The sequence below is a fragment of the Hyperolius riggenbachi genome, chromosome 9 (genome assembly GCF_040937935.1).
Source record: "Hyperolius riggenbachi isolate aHypRig1 chromosome 9, aHypRig1.pri, whole genome shotgun sequence".
Lineage (NCBI taxonomy): Eukaryota > Metazoa > Chordata > Amphibia > Anura > Hyperoliidae > Hyperolius > Hyperolius riggenbachi.
The window spans coordinates 52,722,643-52,750,167 of NC_090654.1; the positions used below are offsets into that span (position 1 = coordinate 52,722,643).

General features: G+C 43.6%; 1 protein-coding gene across 2 annotated transcripts in view; it reads left to right on the forward strand.

Moving 5' to 3' along the window:
* PLXND1 (plexin D1) overlaps positions 1 to 27,525 on the forward strand; it is a 211,101-nt gene that overhangs the window by 94,340 nt on the left and 89,236 nt on the right. For both annotated transcript variants that reach the window (XM_068252759.1, XM_068252760.1), the window contains exons 9-12: positions 13,574 to 13,678; positions 15,115 to 15,204; positions 16,974 to 17,067; positions 24,367 to 24,530. In XM_068252759.1, coding sequence (XP_068108860.1) covers positions 13,574 to 13,678; positions 15,115 to 15,204; positions 16,974 to 17,067; positions 24,367 to 24,530 — 453 coding nt within the window. The remainder of the gene's footprint in view (positions 1 to 13,573; positions 13,679 to 15,114; positions 15,205 to 16,973; positions 17,068 to 24,366; positions 24,531 to 27,525) is intronic.

Consider the following 27,525-nt stretch of genomic DNA (forward strand, 5'->3'; position numbering starts at 1 on the left):
GAATGTGATTCATTACACAATTTTACATTAATTATCCTGGTTTCAACATTGGAAACACTTTTTCTCAGTGTATATATTGCAGTATATTGGTATGTAACCCTGTCCTCCCAGGGATGTTTGGCTTTGGCTATTCAGTTTTGCAACCTTCACCCCAATGATATCTGGGAGACGAGGTGTTGGCTCTGCTCACTTTGGAACACACAACAAACATTCCACAGTGACGCACCTGCCAGCAGTAAAGATGTTGCTACCTGTAATAAGTATATATAAGAAAGTAAATCGGGGGAGGAAATATTTTCCAATAGGCAAACAATGAGTATATCATTTATAAATGGATATTGTAAATTATAAGCAATTTTAGTAATTAAAGGACAACTATGGTGAAAAATACATATAAAAGTACTTTTCTCCCAGAGAAAAATGCACAAAAAATATTTTTCTTTTGCCAGAGTCTCTGTCACTTACAGTAGGTAGTGAAAAGCTGACAGATCTGTCAGGTTTCAGACTAGTCCATCTCCTCACATGGGATTCTTAGTTATTTCTTCATTTACAAATGCACTTACTGAACTGCAGTTAGGGCTGGTGCACACCAAGAGCGCTTCTGAGTGATTTGAAAAGCGCTTGGCTGTTAGCTTATGAGGGTGTTCCCACAGCAGCGTTGTGATTTTTTTCACAATTGCAAATGCGCTGCGTGTAGCATTTTTTTTGAAGCGATTCAGCTTGAATAAATGAGCAAAGACGCTCATTCATTAAAAAATCTCTCTGAAAATCACTTTACAAAATCGTAATTGCTAAGAGCTAGCGATTGCTATTGCGATTTTGGTGTGCACTAGCCCTTACTCAGTCCAAATGAGTAGGGAAGCTGGCTGACATCTTTGTATAGATCCTTTCCAGGGAGTGCTTTTGTAAACGACAAAGGTAATGCTGAGAATCCTCCATGAGAAGATGGACTAGTCTATAATCCAGGGGTCAGGAACCCTTTTGGCTGAGAGAGGCATAAACGCCACATATTTTAAATTGTAATTCTCTGAGAGCCATACAATATGTTTCAAACTGGGACAGTAGGGCTCACATCCCTGTTGCCATGGTGATGAGTATACAGTTGATCCGCCCGGCAATGGAAGTGTCAGACAACAACATCAGCAATTTCCCTGAGAGCTAGACAGGAGAAATACAGACTAACAGCTTGTACAATTAGCTAGCTGACTTGGCGGTTTATTCACTTTGTAGGACGAGATCCCCGCACTTTGGCCCAATAGGCTGCCTGTCAAGTGACTTTCTACAAAGTCTCTTGACCTGACAGGGTCCAGAGTGGGACAATTGGAGCAGCCGTTCATTTTGGGGGTAGTGCGAATAAGTTAGTAGTGCATGCTACAGCATTAGCATGCACTATTTTGAAAATTTTACTTGCACTGCCACACTAAGCTGCGCTGCTTGAGCAGTGTGGCTTAGTGAATCAAACCCTACTGATTTGTATGTGAGCCAGATGTAACCATCAAAAGAGCCACATCTGGCTCCTGAGCCATAGGTTCCCTACCCCTGCTATAATCTATCAAATCTGTTTTTTACTACCTACTGAAAGTGAAAGCTACATAAGAAGAAAAAGTAATTTATAGGGCATTTCACTCTTTACTTGGGAGAAATGTACATTTTCTATGTATGTATTTTAAATTTTTACAATTTTTCACTACTTTTGTTTAAGTTACTTTAAGTAAAGTTTCTTTTTAGGTTCTAGTCCAGTGATAAATTTTGGCATTCTCCTTTAAGAGGATGACACACAGATTAGACAGGGAGAAGAAAATGGCCATTATCTGGCGGCGTTCTGTTAGCAAGGTGATCGCACGCACACGGTCTAATAAAGCTGCTACCTGAACTGTGCGGCCTCCACCATAATCCCATTAAACAGCCCCTGTATCGGCCCTGAAATTCAATCTCCTTCCACCGAACGCTCTCATCCCCTAATGAGGAAAGATGGGCTGAAAAGTCATTATGTAATTAGCCTCTGCATTACAGCCGCCAGCTGAAAAATGTTCTGTTTTTCTGCCCCGCTGACATGCGAAGAGGCCCCGCGAATACAAACGACAGCAAAGGGCCATATATATTCACAAATACATCCCGAGACATCTGAAAAACGCCTCCTTCCCTCTCTGGCCACAGATGGCTTGTAACACCGAGACCAAAAGAAACGAGTTGTAAATATTCAGGGTGGTCCCAATTAAGTTGACAGAATTCAGCGCGGCGAAGAATGAGATCAGACGGATCGCCGCGCAGATTGGTGGATAGCTTAAAGCTGATCTTTGGGCAACTATTATAGAGCCCTTTTAATATAGTTCTGTCTTTACCAAACTCATTTTGGATGCAGCCAGTAGATGCGCCTGAAGATTGTCATTATATTGGTTTCCCATAATTCTTTGCTCAGAAGGAATGTAAGAAGGAGAGCCAACCTAAACGCAAAAATGACCTGCTTTATGCTTTATTTGGGTGCTCTATATGGTATAGCCTAGATACACCAGCACTTAAGTTTCATATGCAAAAAGTTGAATAAATTTGTATTGAATTTTCAACACTACAATTCAAACCATTCTAGGAACATGCACTACTAGATGGTATAAAACATTGACCTCAATGAAGTACACTTCCCCCGTCCTCCGCAGCAGAGGGGATCCAGCGCGGGACCCCCGGAAGTTCTCTTTGCCGACTTGCGCAGTAGTGCCTCTCTGCTTCGGCTCTGGCAGAAATAACCAAGCCAGATCAGGTCAGCTCTACTGCGCCTGCCCAGGGTAGTGGACCCAATGGGGCTTGCCTATTTCCACTGTAGCCCGAGCGCACAGCCGCTACTAATTCAGACTCCGAATTCAGACTCTTAAAGTTAACCTAAACCCAACTTGAAAAAAATTAGTTTCACTTACCTGGGGCTTCTACTGGCCCCCTGCAGTACGAAAAAAAATCTCCACTACGTAGGATGCTCCCGGCGACAGGAAGCGCGATCGAGGACGCGTGTGGCCAGTGCTGTGCAAGCGCAGTGGCCATTGGCTGGCAGAATTGAAACTGAGAGGCAGCAGGGTACTGGAGAATCATTCAGAGACCGAGCATGTACGGGCTAGCTGCAGGAGGCCAGTAGAAGCCCCAGGTAAGCGAAACTCGTTTTTTTACAAGTTGGTTTAGGTTCCCCTTCTAATTGATTTACTGTAAGCAGCAGTCAATCCCTGACTATACAATAGCTGAGGGCTAGATTCTAAATCAAGAGGAAAAAGGACAGAAGTAAGGTATGAGTCTAGGTCAAAGGTTAGGCACTATTTTTTGGGGGGGGGGGGGAGGGGGGGGGGCCAGCAGTAGTGTAGCTAAGAAGCTGTGGGCCCCAGTGCAAGATTTACATTGCCCCCCCCCCCCCCCCAAGCACTCTACACATTACAATTGATACAGTGTATAAAGCCTGCCAAGGACAACCACAGTGTTTGAGGTGTAAGAAGCGGATGGGGAACAGTTTAAGCATTAGTGATATCTCGCACATGACCAATAGAGAGCTAATACTGCAGTTGAGGGAGGGCTCCTCTGGCCCTAGACATTAGGGCTCTTTCACATTAGGGCAGATTTTGTGCGTTAACGCAAACGGCTAACGTTTGCGTTAACCAAGGTAAGGTGAAAGTCCATAGACTTTCATTTTACCTTTCACACCCGACGCTGCGTTTCGATGCGTTGCGGTTCCGACGCACCCGGGCGCAGTTTTTCATCCAACGCACCCGCGAGCCGGCGTTTTCCGTCGGGTTTAATTACCAGCTACCGCCGCTGATTGCACCGCAGATACCTGACGACACGCCGCAGGCAGACAACGGCTCCTGCACGCGTTGTCTAATGTGAAAGAGCCCTAAGGAAAGACTGCATGTTAGAAAAGGTGTTTAAGAGTCGGACCGGTACACACCATGCAACTTCCCGTCAGATAGAGGGGTCCAATAGATAATTTCTGACTGGTCCGATCTGATTCCCGATAGTTTTTCTGATCTGTCGGAAATTATCTATCGACCCATCTATCTGATGGGAAATTGCATGGTGTGTAACAGGCTTAAGAAATTAGCTAAGTTAAGAAGGAAAGGGGGGGGGGGCAATGTTTAGGGTTAGGCATTAGGAACATTCTGTAAATAATAGAACAGTGGGGGTCAGGGTTGGGCATGAGGAATGGGTTTTCTGTTACAGGATAGGTTAGAGTTACATATTAGTGGGGGAAGAGGATAGTCAGTGGATGTAGAGACTGGAGACAAAAGGTCGACAAGCCAATAATAGAATATTGCTAAGCGCTCTTTATCAATATTCTGTCATACTGAGCCAACACCTGAATAAATAGCCAACCATGCAATGTACGTGGGCTGACACTGCGAGACAAAGGTTATAGTCATGTGCTAGTTTCACGGATCCTGTAAGGGTTTACTGTCAGGGTCACACTGAGGTGAAAGGTCAGTGCTGACATTAGGAAACTGTTAGGGAAAGTGTGAAGCTGAGGTTCAAGGTTTTTGTTGTGAGGCCTGTTGGTTGCTCACAGTATGGGGGGAATAAAATGGAATTCTACCATTTTTCTTTAAGAAACAAGTTGCCTGCTGACAAAGCAGATTATTTGAAAAACGTTCACAGGGACAGAGGCCCAGTTTATCCCTAAGGCTTGGTTCACATTAGCGTTCACTGTCCGGATTCGCCTGATCAGATCCGGACCGTATACTGTACAAACAGAACGTACGTTCCGCATAGCAATACAAAGTCTATGCGGACGTTCACATGCGTACATTCCGTACAGAACGGAGCCGGATCGGATCCGGACTCCGGACACTTTTCCAACATGCGCTATTTTTCGGGTCCGGATCATCCGGCCCACGCACCCGGACCGGAGCCGGACCGGAGCCTGACTGCACCATCCGGAAATAGAAACCAATGGGGAACGGAAAGCACAGAACACACTGGCTATCAAAACCGGATGTTCTACCCCACATCATATGCGTATTCTAGCGCCCATTTTGGATGGGGACACATGGGCCCAGCATTCCTGGAGTGGAGCAGCAGTGACTTTAGTGCTGGAGCTGTTGGCAGTATGTCGGACGTGGAGGTGAGGCCTACAGCGGAGGACCTGATTGTACAGGTGCACCTTCTGCTGACCTCCCACAATCGGATCCGGATGGCAGCCATATTCATGCCTGATGCAAACGGACCAAATACGGATCGGATCCGGATCGGAACCGGTCCGGATCCGGTCCGTTTGCATCCCAGAACGCAAGTGTGAACTAAGTCTTAAAGCGGGCCTAAACTCAGAACTTCCTCTCTGCTCTAAAAGATAAGCAACAGCATAATAACCATTAAAGAAAAATATTTCTTTGTTAAAGTTGTTACAAAATACACTTTTTCTAACAAGCAAACGCTCTACCTTAGGCCACGTCCCTTTTGTCCTAAAGCCAAGTTGCATTCCGACTGGATATCCTAAAACACACTGCCTCTCGGTATGTTTATTGTATACTACCCCTCTTCTTGTTTCCCCCCTATTCCTTTAGATTGTAAGCATGTATGCCGACCTTTACTATTTTTGTTTGGCGGGGGGGGGGGGGGGGGTTAAGCACTACCTCTGGTTTTAGTGGTAACCACTATAAATTGTAAGGGTTTGGTGGTGGTTACAGATCTCCATGTCCATATACTAGTACTGCTTATGTGTAGGTATCTGATTAAACGTCACTATGTCCATCATCTATGGGGAGAGGGAAGAGTACCTCTAAAGGCCCATATCCACTAATAATGTTTTAAACCATGTCTATCAACGCAAGCCACCTACGGTGATCATTCGTTTTTGAATGACTGACGCGTCCCGATCCTCATTGACTTGCACATGTTTTGTCGTGATCATGTAAATGAAGTTTACACAATTGTTCATTTCTGACGCCGTAAATGGCTTGCGGATTCAGCCAGGTGGATCAGGGAAACAATCGTTCGTTGGTAGAGATCCCCAATCCATGTGACAGTATTTGCCAGTGGATAATCAGCTTAGGACCAGGGGGCCCATCAGAATTTTTACAGTAGAATCCCTTCCAAGGGTGTAACAATACACCCTGCAAGGGATGCAGCCGCAGGGGGGGCCCAGAAGCTGCAGGGGGCTCCATGGGGGGAGAAGTTTCTTTTTCCTTTCCTGAGATGCTGACAACTAAGGACATGGAGAGAAAAAATGCACAATTGTTCTCATGACTGCATCTGCTCAGCCACTGAAAAGGAATCATACAAAGGTTTGCAGACAGTCCCTATTCAGTGTGCAGCAAGATCTTGAGTACAGCGCCCAACCCCCAGCCTCTCTACCCCTCCTTAAAGGGGAACTGAAGTAAGAGGTATACGGAGGCTGCCATATTTATTTCCTTTTAATCAATACCAGTTGCCTGGCAGCCCTGCTGGTCTATTTCTCTACAGCAGTATCTGAATAACACCAGAAACAAGCATGCGGCTAGTCTTGTCAGATCTGACTTTAAAGCCTGAAACACCTCATCTGTTACATGCGTGTTCAGGGGCTATGGCTAATAGTATTCGAGGCAGAGGATCAGCAGGGCAGCCAGGCAACTGGTATTGCTTAAAAGGAAATAAACATGGCAGCCTTCATATACCTCTCTCTTCAGTTCCCCTTTAAGTGCTGTGTACTGTAGTGATGCTGGAGAAGTCTGCACAGCCAGTTCTGCTCCATCAGAGGTGGACAGAGTGAGTGTAATAAGCTGAGGCTGGGGGCACACTCATCTGTGTGAAAACATGCACATTTTATCACAGAAGCTAATGTAATTGATAGAGAAAATGTGTGCAGTGCTTCAATGCTGTTTTATCTGCATGGGGAAAACACATTCATGTGTGCACTAGCCAATTGAATAACATTGGTTCCCAGTTTACCTGTGCAGAAAGCGAAGGGGGGAGGAGTCCCCATCCAAAGCTTTGCAGGGGGCCCAGTGATTTCTAGTTACGCCACTGCCCTGAGCTGTAGTTCTGTGTCTAGTCCATGCACTGCACCCACTGTATGATGAATGTGACCGTGCAACGCCATGCCTTCACATTCCATGGGGGGGGGGGGGGGGGGGAGAGAGAGAGATGACAACTTTCCTAGCGTTCAGATTCTAGCAGTATTTAACTGTGGAGTCCCATGACTTGTAATCGCCCCTCTGCGGCCCTCAGTTTATAAATGTCCACTTTCTGCAGTGGGATTTGGCCGTTTTTCTCCCAGCTGGGGAAATGGAGGATTTGTGCCAGAGGGATTGTTTGTGTACCCAGGAATGCTGAGGATATTCCCACTCACTCTCGCTACGAAAAGTGAGTGACCTTCTTTTAGAGGAAGTATTGAATTCCCAGCTGCCTATGAATAACAAACACGGAGTGTACAGTCAGTTTGCTATTTGTCAATCCTCCCGGGGCTGTGCTGGCCCTTGAAGGATGAGAAAGTTGACCCTTTATTTAGTAGCTTGGAGCCAATAGTGTTAGATGGCGAAGAGGGAAGAGACCTGGGCCCATATGCAATTCACGTTTTCTCCTATGTGAGATTTCTACACCCTGTCATATAATGCCTTATAAACTAACACCTTGCGAGAAAATACTTTCAATAATTGTAATAGTCGTTTTCTACCAACTTTTGGTACTTTTTCAATTGTTAAATGCTTAAAAAGTTATTTTAAAGAGAATATGAAAATTATCTCCCAGGAGATAACTCAGAAGAAAAAAAGTGAATTGCATATGGGCCCTGGTCTGTACATTGTATTCCATTCGGAGGATAAGGCTTGAAAATGTAACTGCAGCAAATACATTCTATGCTAGGTTAGGCTAGGGTGGGGAAAGTTACAACCTCTGTCGCGTTCTGTCGTTGCCAATACTGGACGATTTAAAAAAATCTTGGCTTCATTTAGAGATGTTTTTCAGATCTGTAGGTATTAAAGGCGATTGTATTAAAGGACAACTGAAGTGAGAGGCACAAGTATATGAAGGCTGCCATACGTATTTCTTTTTAAGCAATACCAGTTGCCTGGCAACACTGCTGGTCTATTTGGCTGCAGTAGTGTCTGAATCACCAGAAACAAGAGACGGAGCCCAAATTACGATAGAATCGGCGTAATTCGGCTGCTAGTAGGCTAGCAAGTTGAATTACAACTTATCCCAGAGTCCACAGTGGCCTGGAGGGAGAATAGTAATTAACACCGCCGGCACTTTTGCAGGATCAGGGTGAGTTTTTCAGCTTTACCCTGTACCCAAATCTCCCAGGGCCTTAAAGTGTACCAGAGACGTAAAAAAAAAACCTGGGGCTTCCTTTAGCCCAATGCGCACGGATCGCTCCCATGCCACCGTCCTCACTCTTCTCCAAATCTGGTACCGGGTCCTTTAAGTTCTGTCAGTCGCGGCCAGTCTGCGCAAGAAAAGTGCGCCCTCTACGTATCCTGTATCATGGGGCTGGAGGAAGCCCCAGGTATGTATAAAACTTTTTTTTTTTTTTTTTTACATCTCTGGTTTCTTTTAATTACATGTACACATCTACCATACAGTGACACTGAAGGATTGTATCATTCTTTTTCACTGACAATCGTTTGTCCCATGTGATAGCGTGTCAGATCGTAAAATCCAACATACCGATCGACAAATTCTATATTTCAATCAACCATAGAATCGTTTCACATCAATTTTGTCCCATTTACTGTGTCGTTTTCTGTACAATTTTGATCATAAAAAAAAACTAAAGGCGCCCGATAAAATAGCGAGCGCTGAGTCTTTCCGCTATGCAAATTGCGGCTTTTCATATCGAGAAGACTCGACGCCTGCTATTTTATCTGGAGTCTATAGCGGCGCACTTTTTTTCTAAGGCGCCAGCACGCTTCTTTTTTCTGTTTCGCTATAATATACAGGTAGTCCCGACTTACGAACGCCTTACTTACGAACGACCCGCCGATAAGAATGGCATGGTTTCTGTGATTCTATGGGAACAAGTTAAAAAAAAATTCAAATTGGACTTTTGAGAAAATCGATTTTAAAAAATTCAAAGAAAAAATGGCTTTTAAACGTGTGATAGCAGGTACAGAGGGCAGAGGTGACACAGAGGGGGACACTGGAGGTACAGTAGACAGAGATGACACCGTGTTATGACTTAAAGAGAATCTGTATTGTTACAATCGCACAAAAGTAAACATACCAGTGCGTTAGGGGACATCTCCTATTACCCTCTGTCACAATTTCGCCGCTCCTCGCCGCATTAAAAGTGGTTAAAAACAGTTTTAAAAAGTTTGTTTATAAACAAACAAAATGGCCACCAAAACAGGAAGTAAGTTGATGTACAGTATGTCCACACATAGAAAATACATTCATACACAAGCAGGCTGTATACAGCCTTCCTTTTGAATCTCAAGAGATCATTTGTGTGTTTCTTTCCCCCTGCAGCTATCTTCCACTGAAGTGTCAGGCTGTTTCTTCCTGCAGAGTGCAGATAGCTCTGCCTGTATGTAATTCCTCAGTATGTGAAAGCCCAGCCAGCTCAGAGGAGGATTTATCCAGCTTGTAAAAGATAATAGAGCAGAGAGAAGCTGCACTAATCTAAATAACACACAGGCCGTGTGCAGAGAGGGGCCTGGAGGGGGGCGTGCATCACAGAACCACAACACTGAAGAACTTGGCAGCCTTCCAGACACAGGCTGACAAGTCTGACAAGAGAGAGATAAGTTGATTTATTACAGAGACTGTGATAGCAGAAAGTGCTGCAGTAAGCCAGAACACATTAGAATAGCTTTTGGAACTTGTAGGATGATAAAAAACAGGATGCAATTTTTGTTACGGAGTCTCTTTAAGAACAGATAGTCCCTATCTCTTCGTTAACCGAGGACTACCTGTAGTAAGAGGAAAACTAGACTAAGTACAGGAATTTAAAAAAGAAACAGCCAAGTAAAGAATATTTTTTAAAGGAAGTTAGTGATGGCATCTTCCATCCTCCTCTCACATCACTTTCCTTTAAGTGAAACTAAGACAATACGATAAGTCGTTTGTTAAACTTTTTTACCTCCATACTGTCAGATGAATAGATCTGTGCCTCCTCTTCCTTCCTGCCCCCGCCCAGCTTCTCTCTCTATATTTATATATGGTGCCATCATAGCCCCCATTTTGTCAGTACAATGTCCTTGTCTTTCACAACCTTTGTCTGACTCCAAGGGGGATGTGAATAAATTTAGCCAGCAGAGGGGTCACCTGTCAGTGAAGTTATCTCACAGAGGAAGATCACAAGGCTCTGCTATTGTTTGCTGGGAGCTGTGAATTGGAGGAAGTGTGTTGGGAGGGAAAATAGGAGTCCAGTATGGAGTCCCAGGAGAGTTTGTGACTATAAAGTGCTGAAATGACAGCCTACTCTGCCGCTTCCTGCACCTCCACTCCATTCCTCATCTCTACAGTACTGTTCACCCTCTACCACTGAACTACAAGCTCCAGCATGTCCTGCACACAGACCTGCATCTATTTGCATAAGTGTACAGCTGCAGGCAAGCCCAGTTTTAAAACTTTATTCTTAAAGCGGACCAGAAGTCAGAACTTCCTCTCTGCTCTAAAAGATAAGCAACAGCGTAATAACCTTTAAAGAAAAACATTTTTGTTACAGCTGATATAGATCTGCAGTGTCGACTTCCTGCTTTCATGGAAGCAGACATAGAGTTAACATCCTGTGTTTACTAATTAGCTGCTCTTCCAAGGCAGCCAGCTGACACACCTGAGAGATCAAATTACAGCTGTGATTAGTCACGGATGAGGGGGGAATTAGACGGGCTAAACTCTCTAAATAAATACAGGGTGCATTTCTTGTGCAAGAGTTCAGGGCCGCGTTAAAGTGGAATGAAACTCCATATTAACTAAAAAATAATCCAGTAAGAAATTACTTATTTAGCTTGCCTATCCAGTTGTTTTTAGTGTTCACTGTCAAATTTAGGAGAAATGTGATATGAAAGAAAAGATAATATTTCTGCTGGTTTCCATCCATACTGCTTTTCTGTGATGCCACAGCTTACTGTCCCGCCCACAACAAACATCACCTAGTTATTATGCTTACATCATTGTGTAAACTCTCTCCAAAGAAAGGAGGGGTTCAATTACCTTGTGGTCATAGTATCTTTATCTTATCCGAAACAGGGAAGCTTTTTTGTTATTTGAATGCTGAGATAAGCTTGTTACTGTAGCAAAACAGAAAAAAAAACACCTTTCCACAATACTGACCAGGTAACACCGGAAAAAAAATCTGGAATATAAATATATATATATATATATATATATATATATATATATATATACACCAATTTTAGGGAAAAAAGGGGGAGGTTTACGCATCATTTTTGGGGCACTATTTTGTTTTTTTAGGTGTTATAACCCTCTTCCACTTTGAAAACGCAGTGCTAAAAGTAATATTTATTACTTAATACTGATCATTTATAGTGCACAACACATCTGTTTTCAGAAATTAAGCCATTTTGGGTTTAGTTGATGTAAAACACAAATGATCTGAGATCCATAACATGCGGCTAGTGATTTCTGTCCATTCGCTGTATGTTTGATATCATTTATATTCCAGCTGCAGGCTATGCTGGGCTTTGTAGTTCCTCAGCAGTAAGCACATGAGTGAACTGTGCTGACTCCTGAAGGCACATCACGCTGTGCGGAGCTGGTACTTACTTGCTGACACGACTTACACGGCTTCGGGCAAAACACATGCTGAGTGTCAGTATTTGGCCCGTGTTGAAGCCACGTTCCCGCCGGTCAGGTGATTGTACTCCCCGTCATGTGACCCCCTCCTCTAGGACTGAGCCACGTGCTGCTGGCATTGCTAGATGAATGGTAAAAATATTCCTGAAGCCCAGATCAGATGATCACTTCAGGAACAGGTCAGGAGAATTCCATCCAGATCTGAAATCAGAACAAAAGAATGATAGATCAGCTGTAGCTCTAGCCATACACCCTCCAATCCTTTTACGGTTTGATGGGACAATCGATGCTGCTCAGTTGTGTAATGCTGGGAACACACGATACATTTTTTGTGATCGATTCTCCGTGGGATCTATTAACCATTCGATTCCCTGCTCGATTCTTTTATCTTCCGCTCGTTTTTCTTATCTCTTTTCCATTCATTTCTATGAGAAATCAAGCGGAAAAGAATCGAGCGGATAATCTGACATGACGGGAATTTTATCTATCGAAGGCATCTATCGGAACGATTCTGCCGTGAAAACAAAACGTCAGCAAAACAGCATCACAGTTGAATACTATCGATCAATAGATTACACCGGGTTTTACATTTGCTCTCGCCTTGCAGCACTGGGTCCCCGATTCGAATCGCAGCCAGGTCAACATCTGCTAGGAGTTTGTATGTTTTCCTTGTGTCTGCGTGGGTTTCCTCCGGGCACTCCGGTTTTCTCCCACATCCCAAAAACAGACAGATAAGTTAATTGGCTTCCCCCTCAAAATTGGCCCTAGATTATGATACATACATTGCACAATATACACACATAGACATATGACTATGGTAGGGATTAGATTGTGAGCTCCTCTAAAGGACAGTTAGTGATGAGCCTATATATACACTCTGTAAAGTGCTGCGGAAGATGTCGGCGCTATATAAATACTAAATAATAAAAATAATAATAATACAGCTCATATCTTGAAATCTGACCAAATGTATCCATTTATTCCAAGGTACCAAAATCAATATTGTTTTCATTAGATTTTCAGCGTCAATATCGGCCAATTTGATCATAATGCTTGACCCGATCAATCGTTTTGGATGATTTCTGTCCGAAAAAATTGGGTTTCTTATCAGTGACATGGTATGAAATCAAAGCGTGGACAGTACAATACATATGTAAAACAGAAACAGAACAAAACACAACAAAACAACAACCGGGAGCCCCCAATAGTGTATTATTGATGATATTGAGGTATAAATGTAATAGCAAGTAGAGATATACTCAAAAACATGGGTTGCCAAGTGTCAGGCAACCACTCTTTGCGCATATGGGGAAAATAAGCCTGTCCCCACTCAGGCTAAGAAGTCACTCTCCGTAGTAGGGAAAAAATGCAGCCCCATCCAACTACACAACGTCTGAGTTACTCCTTTTTGTATTTTGCCTGAGGAAGCGGGCGTGAGACCCACGAAATGCGTTGCAATTGTTTTATTTGGAGTACAAATTAAATTTTGTCTTTACCAATCACATTGGTTGTGTTTGACCTTCTGGGGAGGTAACTCCACCCTTACCCCCCTGATTTTACTGTTTTTATATTGGTTCATGTTCTTTTATTCTGCAGGCACCTCTGTATCCATAGTACAATACATATGTTGTGTAAGTAGAACAATCATCTACTTACATATGTGGGTTTTTTTTCCGTGGGATAGTATGGCTGTCCCTGCTGCTTTAAAAGGAAGTCCACAATGGCAGCCTCCATATTCCTCTTCCTTCAGTACCCTATAGGAAATCAGTACACAGGGTACAGATCGCACCCTTCTGTTTGAATGCCTTCATTTTAGTTGACTTTTGCATGCAGATAACCTAATTTGTTGGGTTTTATTATTATTTCCTTACAGAGTGACATGGATTGTCCCCAGATAATGCCCACCAAGCTGCCCCCCATGCCGACCGGGGTGGTGAAAGATCTCGCCCTCTCCGTGGCCAACTTCAACCTGTCCCAGGTAAAATCTCCACTGATCAGGAGAACGCTTGCATTGTTTGTCTGTCTGCTTTATTCATGTATATAATTCCAATAGATCACATAGATTTTTACAGAGAATATTGAGCTGAACAAATCACAGGAGCTTACACTCTAATGTCCCACCACAGTCACACGGCTACTGTTATTACTAATAGTCATTTACATAAGCCTACTTGATGGTTAGTGGCTAGCAGAGGGGGTAGATGAGACGCTGATCATTTTGGGTTGATGCATATACTACGCTAATTTTATCAACGCTTAATCATCAGCTATTGCATTTGATTGGTCCAGTTCTGAGCTGCATCAAATTAACAAAATTTGCAGCAACTCAAAATAGATAGCATTTTGTTGACAATCTCCAGTGGCTAGCACTGTCGCCTTGTAGCACTATAGTGCAGGGAGGCCCTCGTGTCTTTTTTGCCCAAGGTCCCATCATAGCTAGAAGCGGCCCTGCTGCCGCTACATTCAGCTGTCCATTGATAGCTGAGCTCCGTGCGCCAGTCAGGAGACCATTTCATTGGCTCCTGACCCTGTGATTAATGTGAACCAATCACATTAAACCTTAAAGGGTCAGAGTGAACCAATCACATTCATCGTTAAGGGGTCAGAGCTGTGCCATCTGGAATAGGTTAAACGGGGCTAATGGGAGTCGTGCATTTTAATATTTGGAACTTCTTTATCACAGCCCCGCCCCGGAGGAGCTGAAGCCTCATGCAGACATGCGAAGACTGTCCCCTGCAGGGATCGGGACTTGATTCCTTTAGGCAACAGTTCGAGGCTGAGTTCTATACAGACGCATCACTAGCCCGCGTCTTTTGCTATAGGGTGTAGGAGGGATTACATGCGACGCACAACGGAGTGCTTGGCAGCGTATGAAGGAGAACAATGCTTTCAGGGTCGGTCAGACGATGCTAAAGATCCAGCATGCCAGATCTTCAGGGACGGTGTGGAGGCTCCTGTACACACACGAGATGCTGGCCAGAGGCCCCTTCCTAGTTAATCACAGCATGACTGGCCATTCCTATGCGGAAATCAGATAATCCACCAGAAGGGTGTCAGTCAGTTGTCAAACAGTGGCTTTCATTTGTCAGCCTGGCTTCCATTCCTGGGAATTTTCTACATTAGGAAAATGTTCATCCTTACCGAAGGACATGCTTTATTATTCTATTAGTATTATTATGGGAAGAAATGTAAGTACCTGGGTGAAGACCACACTAAGGAAACATGCACACCCCATACAGGTATTGCTCCTGCTGGCTCCTGGGGTTCCTAGCATTCCAAGGCCAGTAGTCCTCACCAGCTACTGTTCTAGCCAGACAGGAGGAATGTGTAATGCTCAGTACAGGAGCTGTTCTATTTCATATAGCTGGGGAGAGTTATCAGCAGCAGATGTTCTGTGTGTTTCGCACCGTCTAGGATGTGGCGCTGGAATGCGACTTCGGATCAGAACAGACGTTCCCAGCCAAATGGATAAATTCCTCCTCTGTCTTGTGCAGCGGGGTTCTGGTAAGAGATCTGTCTGTTTGTGCCACGGTGTGCGTGTGACCCCGTTATTTCTCCCAGTGTGTGTGTGTGTCCCAAACCCCCCCTCGCCCCCGAATATTCATACCCGAATAATTCCCTTGTGTGTCATATTACATGTGCCTGTGACATCGACTGTCATTGTGTAAGTATTCAAGGAGAACCTTGGTCTAGCTGTTTATGTAGTGAGAATGAGGGTTTGCCTACACAATCTGCTCATAGTATTGTAAATCTGCTGACCCACATACTACATGCAGGTGGTAAAAGTGCTCAGTGATTGGCCAATCTTGATTGAAAGCATGTACCAGGCTTAAGGGTGCATACACACATCCACTGCAGCTCTGGTCCCCCGCCGCCAGCTAGTTTTGTTTTTGCCAACCTCGGGGTTGCCAACCACTGGTGCAGGAACACTAAGGGCCCGTTTCCACTGTTGCGACGCGATTTCGCCGGCATCCCGACGCTTGTCAAAACGCATGCGGATGCGTTTCCGCATGCGTTTTTACCCGCGATTTCGCGTGCGATTTCGCATGGCACCCTTAACCATGACTCTGCCAGGGCAAAATAACATTGAAAAAGGTGCGAAATCGCACGCGAATCGCAGGTAAAAACGCATGCGTTTTTCCTATTAAATACATTAGCGGCGATTCGCATGGATTCCCGACGCAGGCGAATTCTGTGGGTCCCGTCGTGCAGATTTGGCCCGCCGCCAAATCGCTCCCGCACGCCGCACATATGGAAACAGCCCCGGCCACTTCAATGTACCAAGCGAATCCGCATGTCGGCGCCGCATGCGGATTCGCTATGGTGGAAACGAGCCCTAACACATACAATTTTTTGCGGTAGTGGTGCAACGTTGGACCACTAACACGCAAAAAATGTGTTAGTGTTCCTGCACCAGTGGGAATGCGTAAAAATGTTTGCAATGTGGCTCGCCAACCCCGAGGTCGGCAAAAACAAAACTAGCTGGCGGCGGGGGACCGGAACAGCAGTGAGTGACTACGAGGGCACAGGATGGGTGCATGGAGCTGGTAGAAGCCCCAGGTAAGTGAAAATCTCTCTCTTTTTTTTTTGCCTGACTATTCCTTTAAAGGGTGTATACACATATCCAATGTTGATTTGCCAACCAGTGACCAATTTTACCACCTCTATGTAGTACGAGGACCAACAGAACACAGACTTGGTTGGACCAACTTGAACACAGAATGGATTGTGCAGGTAAGCTCTCATACTACATGGAAGTAAAATTGACCAATCATTGGGCAGTCAAAATTGGATGTGTATACCAGGCTTTACAGGATAAAGTCTGGTACACACTTTCAATTATGATTGGCCCATCACTGACCAATTTTACCACCCCCATGTAGTATGAGGGTAAGCAACTGTGAGCATTTTGTGTAGGTAAACCCTCGTATTAGATGGAGGTGGTACAATTGGTCAGTGTTGGGCCAATCACAATTGAAAGTGTGTAACAGGCTTTAAGCCTTACAACGACTAGATTTTTTGTTGGCTGGAGTAATAATTTATGGAAAGGTTTTTCAGAAAACTGGTGTTAGTATAGGTGTCCCCTGATACCATTCAATAGTGCCGTTCTAGAGCTGCCATGTTGGATCACTAATGACCAGCCTCTTTTGCTCTTCTGTTCTGGGCCCTGTAGTAGGGCACCTCCCACTTCCCCCTCCCCTCTCTGTAAAACAGGACAGGCTGCCCAGCAGTGTCATTAGCTTAGGCTGACATTTTCCTATCTACCCTTCTAGCTGCAGACGTTGGACAGTAGTCAGAAGTTCTCAGTGAATCTGCAGCTGGCTGAATATTCTGATCGCTTCCTCGACAATCCCAACAAAGTGACGGGTAAGTGAGGTGTCTTCATGTTGTCCGTGACAATGACACAGTTCAGTTTTCCTCCTCAGTGACATCATATTTAATTCTTGCTAAACTCTCTGGGCCAGATTTATCAACGCATTACCGACAGTTTTTTCTTCTAAAACTGTTCTAACCAGCAGAGGAACTGTTCTGCATGATAAGAAACTTCTCAAATCCTATGTAATAGCGGCAGTTTAGCGTGGATTTCTAGAGCTGCACTACAATTAAGAAAAGTGCAAATCCATCCCTAAACTGCTGCAGATTAAGAAGTGATTCATAGCAGTTCTCCAGATAGTGCAGCAGTGCAGGCTAGATGTGATTCAAGGGCTCCTCCCCCCCCTCACTCAGAGCCTGCTGACAGCAGGTATGTTGGTTACCTCAGCAACAGCAATTCCCCTCACACACTGCACTGCCTGAGAGACCTTCATAACTCCTCCTATTCCTAACAGTTTAAAAAGGAATTGAGTGATTTCTTAGGATGTCTGAGACAATTCTGCACAGATTTCTAAAAACCTACTACTATTTTGTCTCAGACACTCTTGATAAATGTCCCCCTCTGTGTTTTGTTTATATCTGTGCATTGTTTGATATGTGTTTATTCCCCCTCGTTAGCAGGGGCGTACAAGCAGCCCCCCCCCCCCCCCAAGCCCCTTGATCATTCCCCGCTCCCCTGAATGTGGCTAGTCATGTTACACACCTCAGTAAAACAAGTCAGAGAAACAGCCTATAGAGCCACCCTGCTAGAGAGTGGAGAAAGGCTCCCATTGGTTAAAGAGGACCTGAACTCAGAACTTCCTCTCTGCTCTAAATGGTAAGCAACAACAACCTTTAAAGTACAGTGACCAGATTTTTCTTGGCTCAACCTGGGAGGGGAAGGGGGGTGCTTAGCCAAAAAATGGGCGTGTCCATGACCACAGTGGGAAAATGGGCGTTTCCATGACATGGTGTGGGTAGAGCGAACTGATGTAATTCCGAGGCAGTGGGCCAGAGTTTCCTCCCAAAACACAGATAGGAAAAGTGACCCTAAAGGTGATTAGGCAATGTTCCCCAAACACATAAGAAAGCAGTGTTCCCACAATGATGTAGTGAAATGGGAGATTTGCATCATGGATGTCAGTCCGTGACATGACTATGTACTAAATTAAATAAATAATAATAATAATATGGCGGGACATTAGACTTTGACAATGGTCAAGATTAGATTGTGAGCTCCACCAAGGACATGACTACATTCTCTGTAAAGTGCTGCCTTAGATGGCAGTGCTATATAAATATATAATAATGTCGTAGGACATTAGACTATGACTATGGTGGGATTAGATTGTCTGCGAAATCTGCAGAAGCTGCTGATGCTACAGTATTAGCATACCATTTAATAATCATGAGCTCCTAAAATGCCAAATGCTGCAACAATAACCCCAAAGTAGCAAATGCAGTCTCTATGACCATCAAATAATAACTGCAGCAACTGTTACCTCCGACACATGAATTGCAATAACTGTCACCTCCAACAAATAAAATGCAACTACCGTTACCTCTGACACATGAAATGCAGCAGAAAACAATTACTCCGACTCCGCAAACTGTAAATGAGGCAAACATTACCTCAGCGGCCACAGAGTCCCTGGGACACCCCGTGGCCAAAAGTGGGACATAACCTGGGACACATTGCAGGCTGGGACAGGGGACCCTTAACCTGGGACGTGTCCCAGGTAAAATAGGACGTCTGGTAAGTGTATTTAAAGGAAAACATTTCTTTGTTACAGCTGATACAAATCCTGCAAAAAATCTCATGGAAGCAGACATAGGGTTAAAATCCTGTATTTACAAATTAGCTGCTCTGGTGAGGCAGCCAGCTGACACAGCTGAGAGATCAAATTACGCTTGTGATTAGTCACTGATGAGGGGGAATTCGACTAAACTCTAAATACATTCAGGGTTCATTTCTCTCTGTTTTCCTTCTGTCATGTGCAAGAGTCCAGGTCCACTTAAATTATTTCTTATGGATTTCCATAAGTAACTATACGAATATCCTCACTGCAGTTAGCCCATGTACAGCAGTGACACTGCATAGGAACAGTTTAGTAAATGCCGGTTACAGGAATTTATTCTTACTGTCTGGAGTATGTAGGAAGCTCCCATCACCACTTCATCCTGTTGTAGACAGAATTCCTCTGCCTCCTCCATCCCAGTCTATACTAAATGATGCTTTAATATATACAGAGAGACAGCCAAGATTGATAACTGACTGCTGATTGTGACCCGGCTCCTTACAGATAATAATATACCCATCTGAAGCATTATCGGCATGAGGCAGGAGATGGAGCAATTTGTTTAGGAAGTGCTGACATCTCTCACGTGGGTTAGTAGACAGGGAGTAACCTGACAATAAGCAGATGCATCCACACAGTTACATTTACCAAGTCGCTGTGTACAAATTTCTTACTGAAGTGAAACTTGTTACTTATGTTGCCAATGCAAAAATAATAGAAAACAAAAGATATATTCTGATAACTCTTCCAAATCATGACGATTAAGAAAGAGTCCTGACCTCAGGCCTACTGAAATGCTGTTGTGTGATTTAAAGGAAGCCATTCAAACAAGACATCCACAAATGTATATGATCTAAGGGCTGGTGCACACCAAGAGCGGTTCTGAGCATATTTAAAAACCATCAATGGGAAGGTGCACACCAGAGCAATTTGTTTTTTCCCCAAACGCAAACTCGGGTCCTGCAGCATTTTTGCGGATTTGTGAGGCGATTCAGCCTCAATGTTAAGTATAGGAAAGTGGAAAACCGCTCAGAAAAAATCTAGATCAGAGCAGTTTTCCAAGCGTTTTAGTTACAGAAGCTGTTCAGTTACAGCTCTACTGTTAAAAAAAAAAAAAAAAATGCTCCACCAAAACGCTCCAAAAAACACTAGGTATGTGTCGAAAATTACTCTGCACATGCCTAGAATCTCTCTGAAAAAACGCTAGCGTCTGCGGATAAAGTAGCGGTTTGTGGTGTGCACTGGCCCTAAATCTATTTTGTGGAGAGAAAAATGGCCATTGGGGTTATCGGCTGTTGTTAGACGCCATTTAGGAAGATTAGTGGTCGGAGGTTTCATAAAGGAAGGTTCATTTATTGAGTAGGAAATTAGGGTTAGACACCAGGATGAGGCGCTCCTTCACACTAACTTGGTTTATGCTATAAAGTGTACAAAATGCAACACACACTGCACATTAAAGGGAACCTGAACTCAGAACTTCCTCTCTGCTCTAAAAGATAAGCAACAACATAATAATCTTTAAAGAAAAACATTCTGATACAAATCCTGCAATACATCAGCAGTGTGTCTATGTCCTGCTTTCATGGAAGCAGACTTAGGGTTTACAAATTAGCTACTCTGCCATGGCAAACGAGATTCCTGAGCTGACACAGCTGAGAGATTGAATTACAGTGATGATTAGGAACAGATGAGGGGGAATAGACAGGCTAAACTTTATAAATACATACAGAGTGTATTTCTCTATGTTTTCCTTCTGTCCTGTGCAAGTTCAGGTCCATATTATCCTATAGCCTGGTCTATGTCTATGATACGCATGTGCTTTCAGGTGTGTTATTTGGAAATGTGCTGCAGACAGTGCATTCAGGAAATGCAGTCTGTTAGGCCTCTTTTCCACGAACTGTTTCTAGGCAGTGAAATGCCTATCAAACTGCTCACTGCTGCCTGGTAACTGCTTGCTAAGCACACATCTCAACAGTTCGTGGAAAAGAGGCCTTAGACTGGTGAGACCTTGCCCACACAGTTATGTGATCAGTGTGCACACATGAGCTAACATTTTGCAGGCAATGAGCATACTGTGAACGAGGTCTAACATTAGAATGGAAGGTTAAGAGTAGGAGTCACCAAGGAGTTAATGATGGGTGGAGTTCAGGATTATACATCTGAGAGGGGTTTAAAGAGAACCTAAACTGAAATAATAAGTCAAAATAACCATACACAGGTCATACTTACCTCCTGTGCAGTCTACTTCTCAATCTTTTTCTCCTCTCCTGTGTCCCGTTTGTCCACTGTGATCAATGGATTTCTCCGTCCTCCATTTTAAAAATGGCCATTACCCCATAACAACTTCCTGGTCAGCAGACTGTTAAACTGTAATATCACCCACTTGAGCGATAGGGAAACATGGACATTACCTTTCACATTCAGTTGTATATGACAGCTGTTAATATATAACTGACAGCAACTGGTATATTTCAGTTCTGACAAAATCTTGTCAGAACTGGAAGGGATCACTGTAAGAAGAAAATGGTGAGCTTCTGAAAGGAACTGGCGGTGAGGTAAGTATGTAATATTCATTTGCAGCTACATCACGTGTTTATTTTAAATAACTTTACTCGCTTCAGGTTCCCTTTAAGTTGGGGAAACGTTTGGGTTAGGTGTCAGGAACCAGTGGGGGTACTGGCAACAAAAGGATGCTAATGGTTAAATGAATAGTGTTACCATATCAGGTAGGACATTTACTGATTTACTGGCCAGCTTTAGGCAATCAATGGGGGATTATTTTAAACAAAACAGTGTTGTACATGCGATATTGTAGTATATTAACGAGTGCCGTTTACCAATACACACTTGGCAATGACTGGAACTGGCGCCAAGATAATACTATCACTTGTACAGCACTGCATAATGTAAAGGCGCTTTCTTTATAAAAGATGATAATGCTTATAATGATACTTCACCTAATCAAAAATCAGTGATTTAAGGTAGCCAGACATCAGGAGATTTTTGCAGGATGATTAACCTTTAGATTCCGAATCGCGACGACCGCCGGACCCCTGGCTGGTGTCCCGCCAAGTGCAAGTGTGACCGTGTGAAGTACTTTAAAATCTCACCTGTCCACTGGTGCACTTTCTGTCCTCCTCCACGATCACCGTCGTGTCCACCTTTGCCACGAGCACTTGGTTCCATGTGGTACATGTATTTGCGGTAAAGGCGGTGACAGCAAAGGAAGCTTGGAGTCGCACCGGAGGAAAGGTGAAATTTTATGGCACATGTGCACCTGGGGGACATTTTTATACTTGGGAGGCAGCCAGTCAGGCAGCGGCACTAGGCCGATTTCGCTAGGTCGAATAGAATTCATACTGAAATCGGAAATTGGTCTGCAGTGTATGGGCAGACAACAGATCCCTTTCTAGTCAGATTTGATCAGCGAGAGCTCGGTCTCACTGATGTACTGATGTACGGCCACCTTTAGGAAGCAGTAACAGAAAGCAGAAATTAAAAGGCAAAAAAGTCCTGTTCCTGCTGGGAGGATTGGGGGCGTGTGCTGAATTCTTGACCTAAATCACAGTTAAAGCTGCATCTTGTTTCTCTCATAAATTGAATTAGGCTCTAATGTTTGGGCCTCGTTACATCTGCAGCTCATAGATTTGGGGTAATGATTTTTCCATATATGAGCCGTCAGTAATTCTCTTCTGCAGCGTCCATAGGAATAAATGGAAGAGACAAGGAGGGCTCAAACTCTGCCTGGATGCCCCATTCTGTAATTGGAACAAGTTCTTTCCCCTCTGAGCCCACAGCCGGCTTCCTGTTCAGCTCCCTTCATGTCTGTCTATTGTTTTCTGCTGTGTGGAAAATAAAATTCCTTTCTATTTATTCAGCATAAAAGATGAATCTCGGCTCTTGTAAAAATAGTGATGTGTCGATGTTGCTTCCTTATCCCATGTATAACGATTATTCAGTCTCACAGCGTCAGCGATTTTCTAATCATCCTTAAAAGGAACCCAAGGGGAGAGTGATATGGAGGGTGCCATGTATATTTCCTTTTAAAGAATGCATGCTACCTTGCTAGCGTAGTAACTCTCAAAGGGAGAAAGAAGAAAGGCTACCAAACTTTTTGGCTTTAGAAAATTGGCTCGGTGATTGATCACCCTGAGGAAGTGGGCTTGCACCCACGAAATGCGTTGCCTGTGCAATTAAAAACTAATAATAACAAAACAAAAACTAATTATAGTCAACCTCATTAGTGTCACTGGAGAGGTAAGCCACCTCTACTTTTCTTGATGTATTTTTTACCAAAGTTTTATTGCTTTTGGTCACCTCTTTCCCCTGTTGTCAGAGGGAGTAATTCGGGGTGTAGGGAAGACTATATCCAGAGTTCTTCTTTAAACATCTTACTTTGTAGAAAGGTCAGCTAGGACTTTATCTACCCAGGTTTACAGATTGCCAGGCACTAGAAGGATAAACATTCTCGTACTTTCACAGTCTGTAGCAAAACACAGGTTCCATGAAATCAGAGTACATTTCAGCAGAAGCTCCCAGTTTGGACTCAGGTTTCTGTACCTTTCAGTCATTCAATCATAGAAGCCAATGGAAAGCTCCTAATGTGATTGATACCTATTATCCACCCCATAGCCCACCTATTGTGGGATGTGACTAATTAACATTTGATAATTTGAAGAATCTTACTCTATATGAGACCAATCATTAGTTTTATGTTTACTTGACTTTTACTTTACTTTCTCTTTGCTTTACGTTTGTTTGTGTTGCTTGGGTGCAGCGTACTGCAGACCAAGTTCTCACTCACCAGCTGTCCCAGGGCGTAGCGTAAGAGGGGGTGCACCTGCTTCTCCAACTATCTCTCATGGGGCTCTATGTAGGGGGTGTTGAGTTGGGGCCAGAGCTGGGACAAGGTCCTCCAGCACCCAAGGCTGAGATCCCAAAGTGCGCCCCTCCATCCCTGCCACCCCAGCCATCACACACTGATTGCTATCAGACTAAGAGGCGCCCCAGGGCCCACAACCTCCCCAACACCTTAATATGTAGTTATCTGGCTTGTAGTGATGTAGTGATCTGGCTTGCAGTCACTGCCATGTATCCCCTTTTCTTATTTCTTTCTGCTTCAAACACAATTAGGAATGACATCTGAATGAATTCTGCGCCCCCTCTTACACTGCGCCCTGAGGCTGGAGCCTCTCCAGCCTATGCCTTGGCCCGGCCCTGGTTGGGGCAGAACTGCTCTATTATTGAAGAACTGAAAAGGGTGTGGCCACCGTTGTTTCTATCCAAATTAAGATATTCTGGAAGTTTTTTGGTATCTATTACCCTGTATTACCTACATTGCATTCCTACAGACAGGCCGACAGTGGGTGATAGTGTTTTATAAATAGTAATAATAATTAATCCTGTCATAGACATTTTTTGAATTCGGCTTCATTTATGCATGTTTTCACAATTCTGATTTTAGTACATTATGGATGGGATACTGTATATAAATGAATCTGCTTCTGTTTTCCAGTGGAAGTGTATAATTGTGCATCTGACACCACAGACTGCTCCCGCTGCCTGGGGCGCACAGACCTTCACCACATGTGCACATGGAGCGAGGGCAGCGCCTCCTGCAGGTTCACCAGTGAACTGCTGCCTGTGCAAAATACATGCCCCGCCCCAGAGATCCGGAAGGTATCTATCTGTCTATTTTATCTCACTATCTATAACTAATCCTTTCTATCCTTGTTTGTCTATCTATCATCTATAGTTACATAGTTGGGTTGAAAAAAGACATACGTCCATCGAGTTCAACCAGAGAACAAAGTACAACACCAGTCTGCTCCCTCACATATCCCTGATGATCCAGAGGAAGGCGAAAAACCCTTACAAGGCATGGTCCAATTAGTCCCAAAAGGGAAAAAAATTCCTTCCCGACTCCAGATGGCAATCAGATAAAATCCCTGGATCAACATCATTAGGCATTACTTAGTAATTGTAGCCATGGATGTGTTTCAACGCAAGGAAAGCATCTAAGCCCCCTTTAAGTGCAGGTATAGAGTTTGCCATAACTACTTCCTGTGGCAATGCATTCCACATCTCACTCTTACTGTAAAGAACCCTTTCCTAAATAAATGGCTAAAACATTTTTCCTCCATGCACAGATCATGTCCTCTAATCTTTTGAGAAGGCCTAGGGACAAAAAAGCTCATCCGCCAAGCTATTATATTGCCCTCTGATGTATTTATACATGTTAATTAGATCCCCTCTAAGGCGTCTTTTCTCTAGACTAAACAAACCCAGTTTATCTAACCTTTCTTGGTAATCGAGACCTTCCATCCCAGGTATCAATTTTGTTGTATGATCGAAAGTAATCAAAAGGTAATTCTCAATTGTTTTCATAAAGGGGGCCATTGGGGTGTTTTCTCTCTTCTGTTTCAATTGTTTTCATAAAGTGGTCCATTGGGGTGTTTTCTCTCTTCTGTTTCAATTGTCAAAATCCAACATTAGGACCAATTACATTTTATGTTCCAATCGTTCACAGAATGGTTTTCCAATGATTTTCAGCACACACTGAGCAGTTTTCTGTACAGTCCGATCGTAAAAATTGCGTTGAAAAAATCTGATGAAAAAATTATACCGTTAATGGGCACCTTATCTCATAACAGCCTATCTGTATATCTGTCTAAATATCCTTCTACCTCATATTAGCCTATTATATTTATATTTCTGTCTTATTGTGTATCTATCTGCAATCTCATATCAGCCTATCTATGTATCGGTGTCTCTTATCTCACTAAAACTAATGCTGGGTACACACAATGCAATTTCCCGTGCGATCGAAGGGTCGATCGATTATTTCCGACATGTCCAATCGGCACCCGGTCGATAAAGTAATCGATTTTGCACACTTAGCATTAGAAAAAATCGTTGGCTTTATCGCTCGGGAGCCGATCGTACAAGTCAGAAATAGTCGATCAACCCGTCAATCGGGCAGGAAATTGCATTGTGTGTACCCAGCATGTTTCTCCATAAGTGTTTTATCTCATACTATCTATGTCTCTTATCTGTCTGTCTATGTATTTATCTACCTTTACCTCATATCACTATCTATCTATCTCATATGAGCATATTTATGTTTTAGTCTTATTTTATCTCTATTTATCCTTCCATAGATTTATGACTTTCTTTTGCTCTCTATTTTATGCTGTGTACTGTGGCTTTTGCTGTTTTGTTATAATTTACAGACACCAGATGACTGTAAGTGATAGCAGAAATACCAATAATGAGAACAGTGTAAATAAAAGCTCCTTGGAATGGATAAATGGTTGGCTTTGTACATCGTGGCTTCCAGAAAAGACATAGCTATGTTTTTATTATGTTTTCATGCTACTAAACTAGCGCCAACTGCTGAGCATTACCACAAATATTCTGGTTTTCAGGTTGTGTCTTTTGGGTTGGGGGGAGAAAGTGAGAAGGGAGTGAAGTGCTGATAAGACAGACGTATAATGAGGTACGTGGCATAGAGAAGATGTGGTAGGGTAAAGCATACAGTACAGAGGGGGCTGTGGTATATAATGAGGCATGACGTATAGAGAGTCCTGAGATATGGTGAAATGGGAGGTATAGAATGGCCTGGATATAAGGTGCATAAAGGGCTGAGGTATAAAGAGATGTATGAGCAGGCATGAAATGTAGGGTGAACTAAGATGTAATGAGACACTGATTGTAATGAGGTCTGAGATATACTTGGGCATGAGGTGCTGACATGTAAGGGGGTGGTGAGGCATAGAGAGGACTGAGATATGAGGCACAGAGAAGCTATATGTATATATTGAGGTGTGGAGAGGACTGAAGTATAATGAGGCACGAGGTACAGCAAGCTCTGTGGTATAATGAGGTACAGAGAGGACTAAGGTATAATGGGGCATGAGTTACAGCAAGCTCTATGGTATAATGAGGTACAGAGAACCCATATGTATATACTGAGGTGTGGAGAGGACTGAGGTACAATGAGGCATGAGGTACAGCAAGCTCTGAGGTATGAGGTACAGATAACCCTTCTGTATATATTGGGGTGCAGAGTGGAGGTATAATGAGGCATGAGGCGCAGCAAGCTGTGAGGTGTAATGAGGTACAGAGACCCCTTCTGTATACATTGAGGACTGAGGTATAATGAGGCATGAGGTACAGCAAGCTGTGAGGTATAATGAGGTACAGAGAACCCATATGTATATATTGAGGACTGAGGTATAATAAGGCATGAGATACAGCAAGCTGTAAGGTATAATATGGGTACAGAGAACCCATATGTATATATTGAGGACTGAGGTATAATGAGGCAGGAGGTACAGAAATCTGTGGAGGTATAATGAGGTACAGACAGCCCATATGTATACATTGAGGACTGAGGTATAATGAGGCAGGAGGTACAGAAAGCTGTGAGGTATAATGAGGTACAGAGAGCCCATATGTATATGTTGAGGACTGAGGTATAATAAGGCAGGAGGTACAGTAAGCTGTGAGGTATACTGAGGTACAGAGAGCCCATATGTATATACTGAGGTACAGAGAGGACTGAGGTATAATAAGGCATGAGGTACAGCAAGCTCTGAGGTATAATAAGGAGGTACAGAGATCCCTTCTGTATATATTGAGGTGCATATATTACTGAGGTATAATAAGGCAT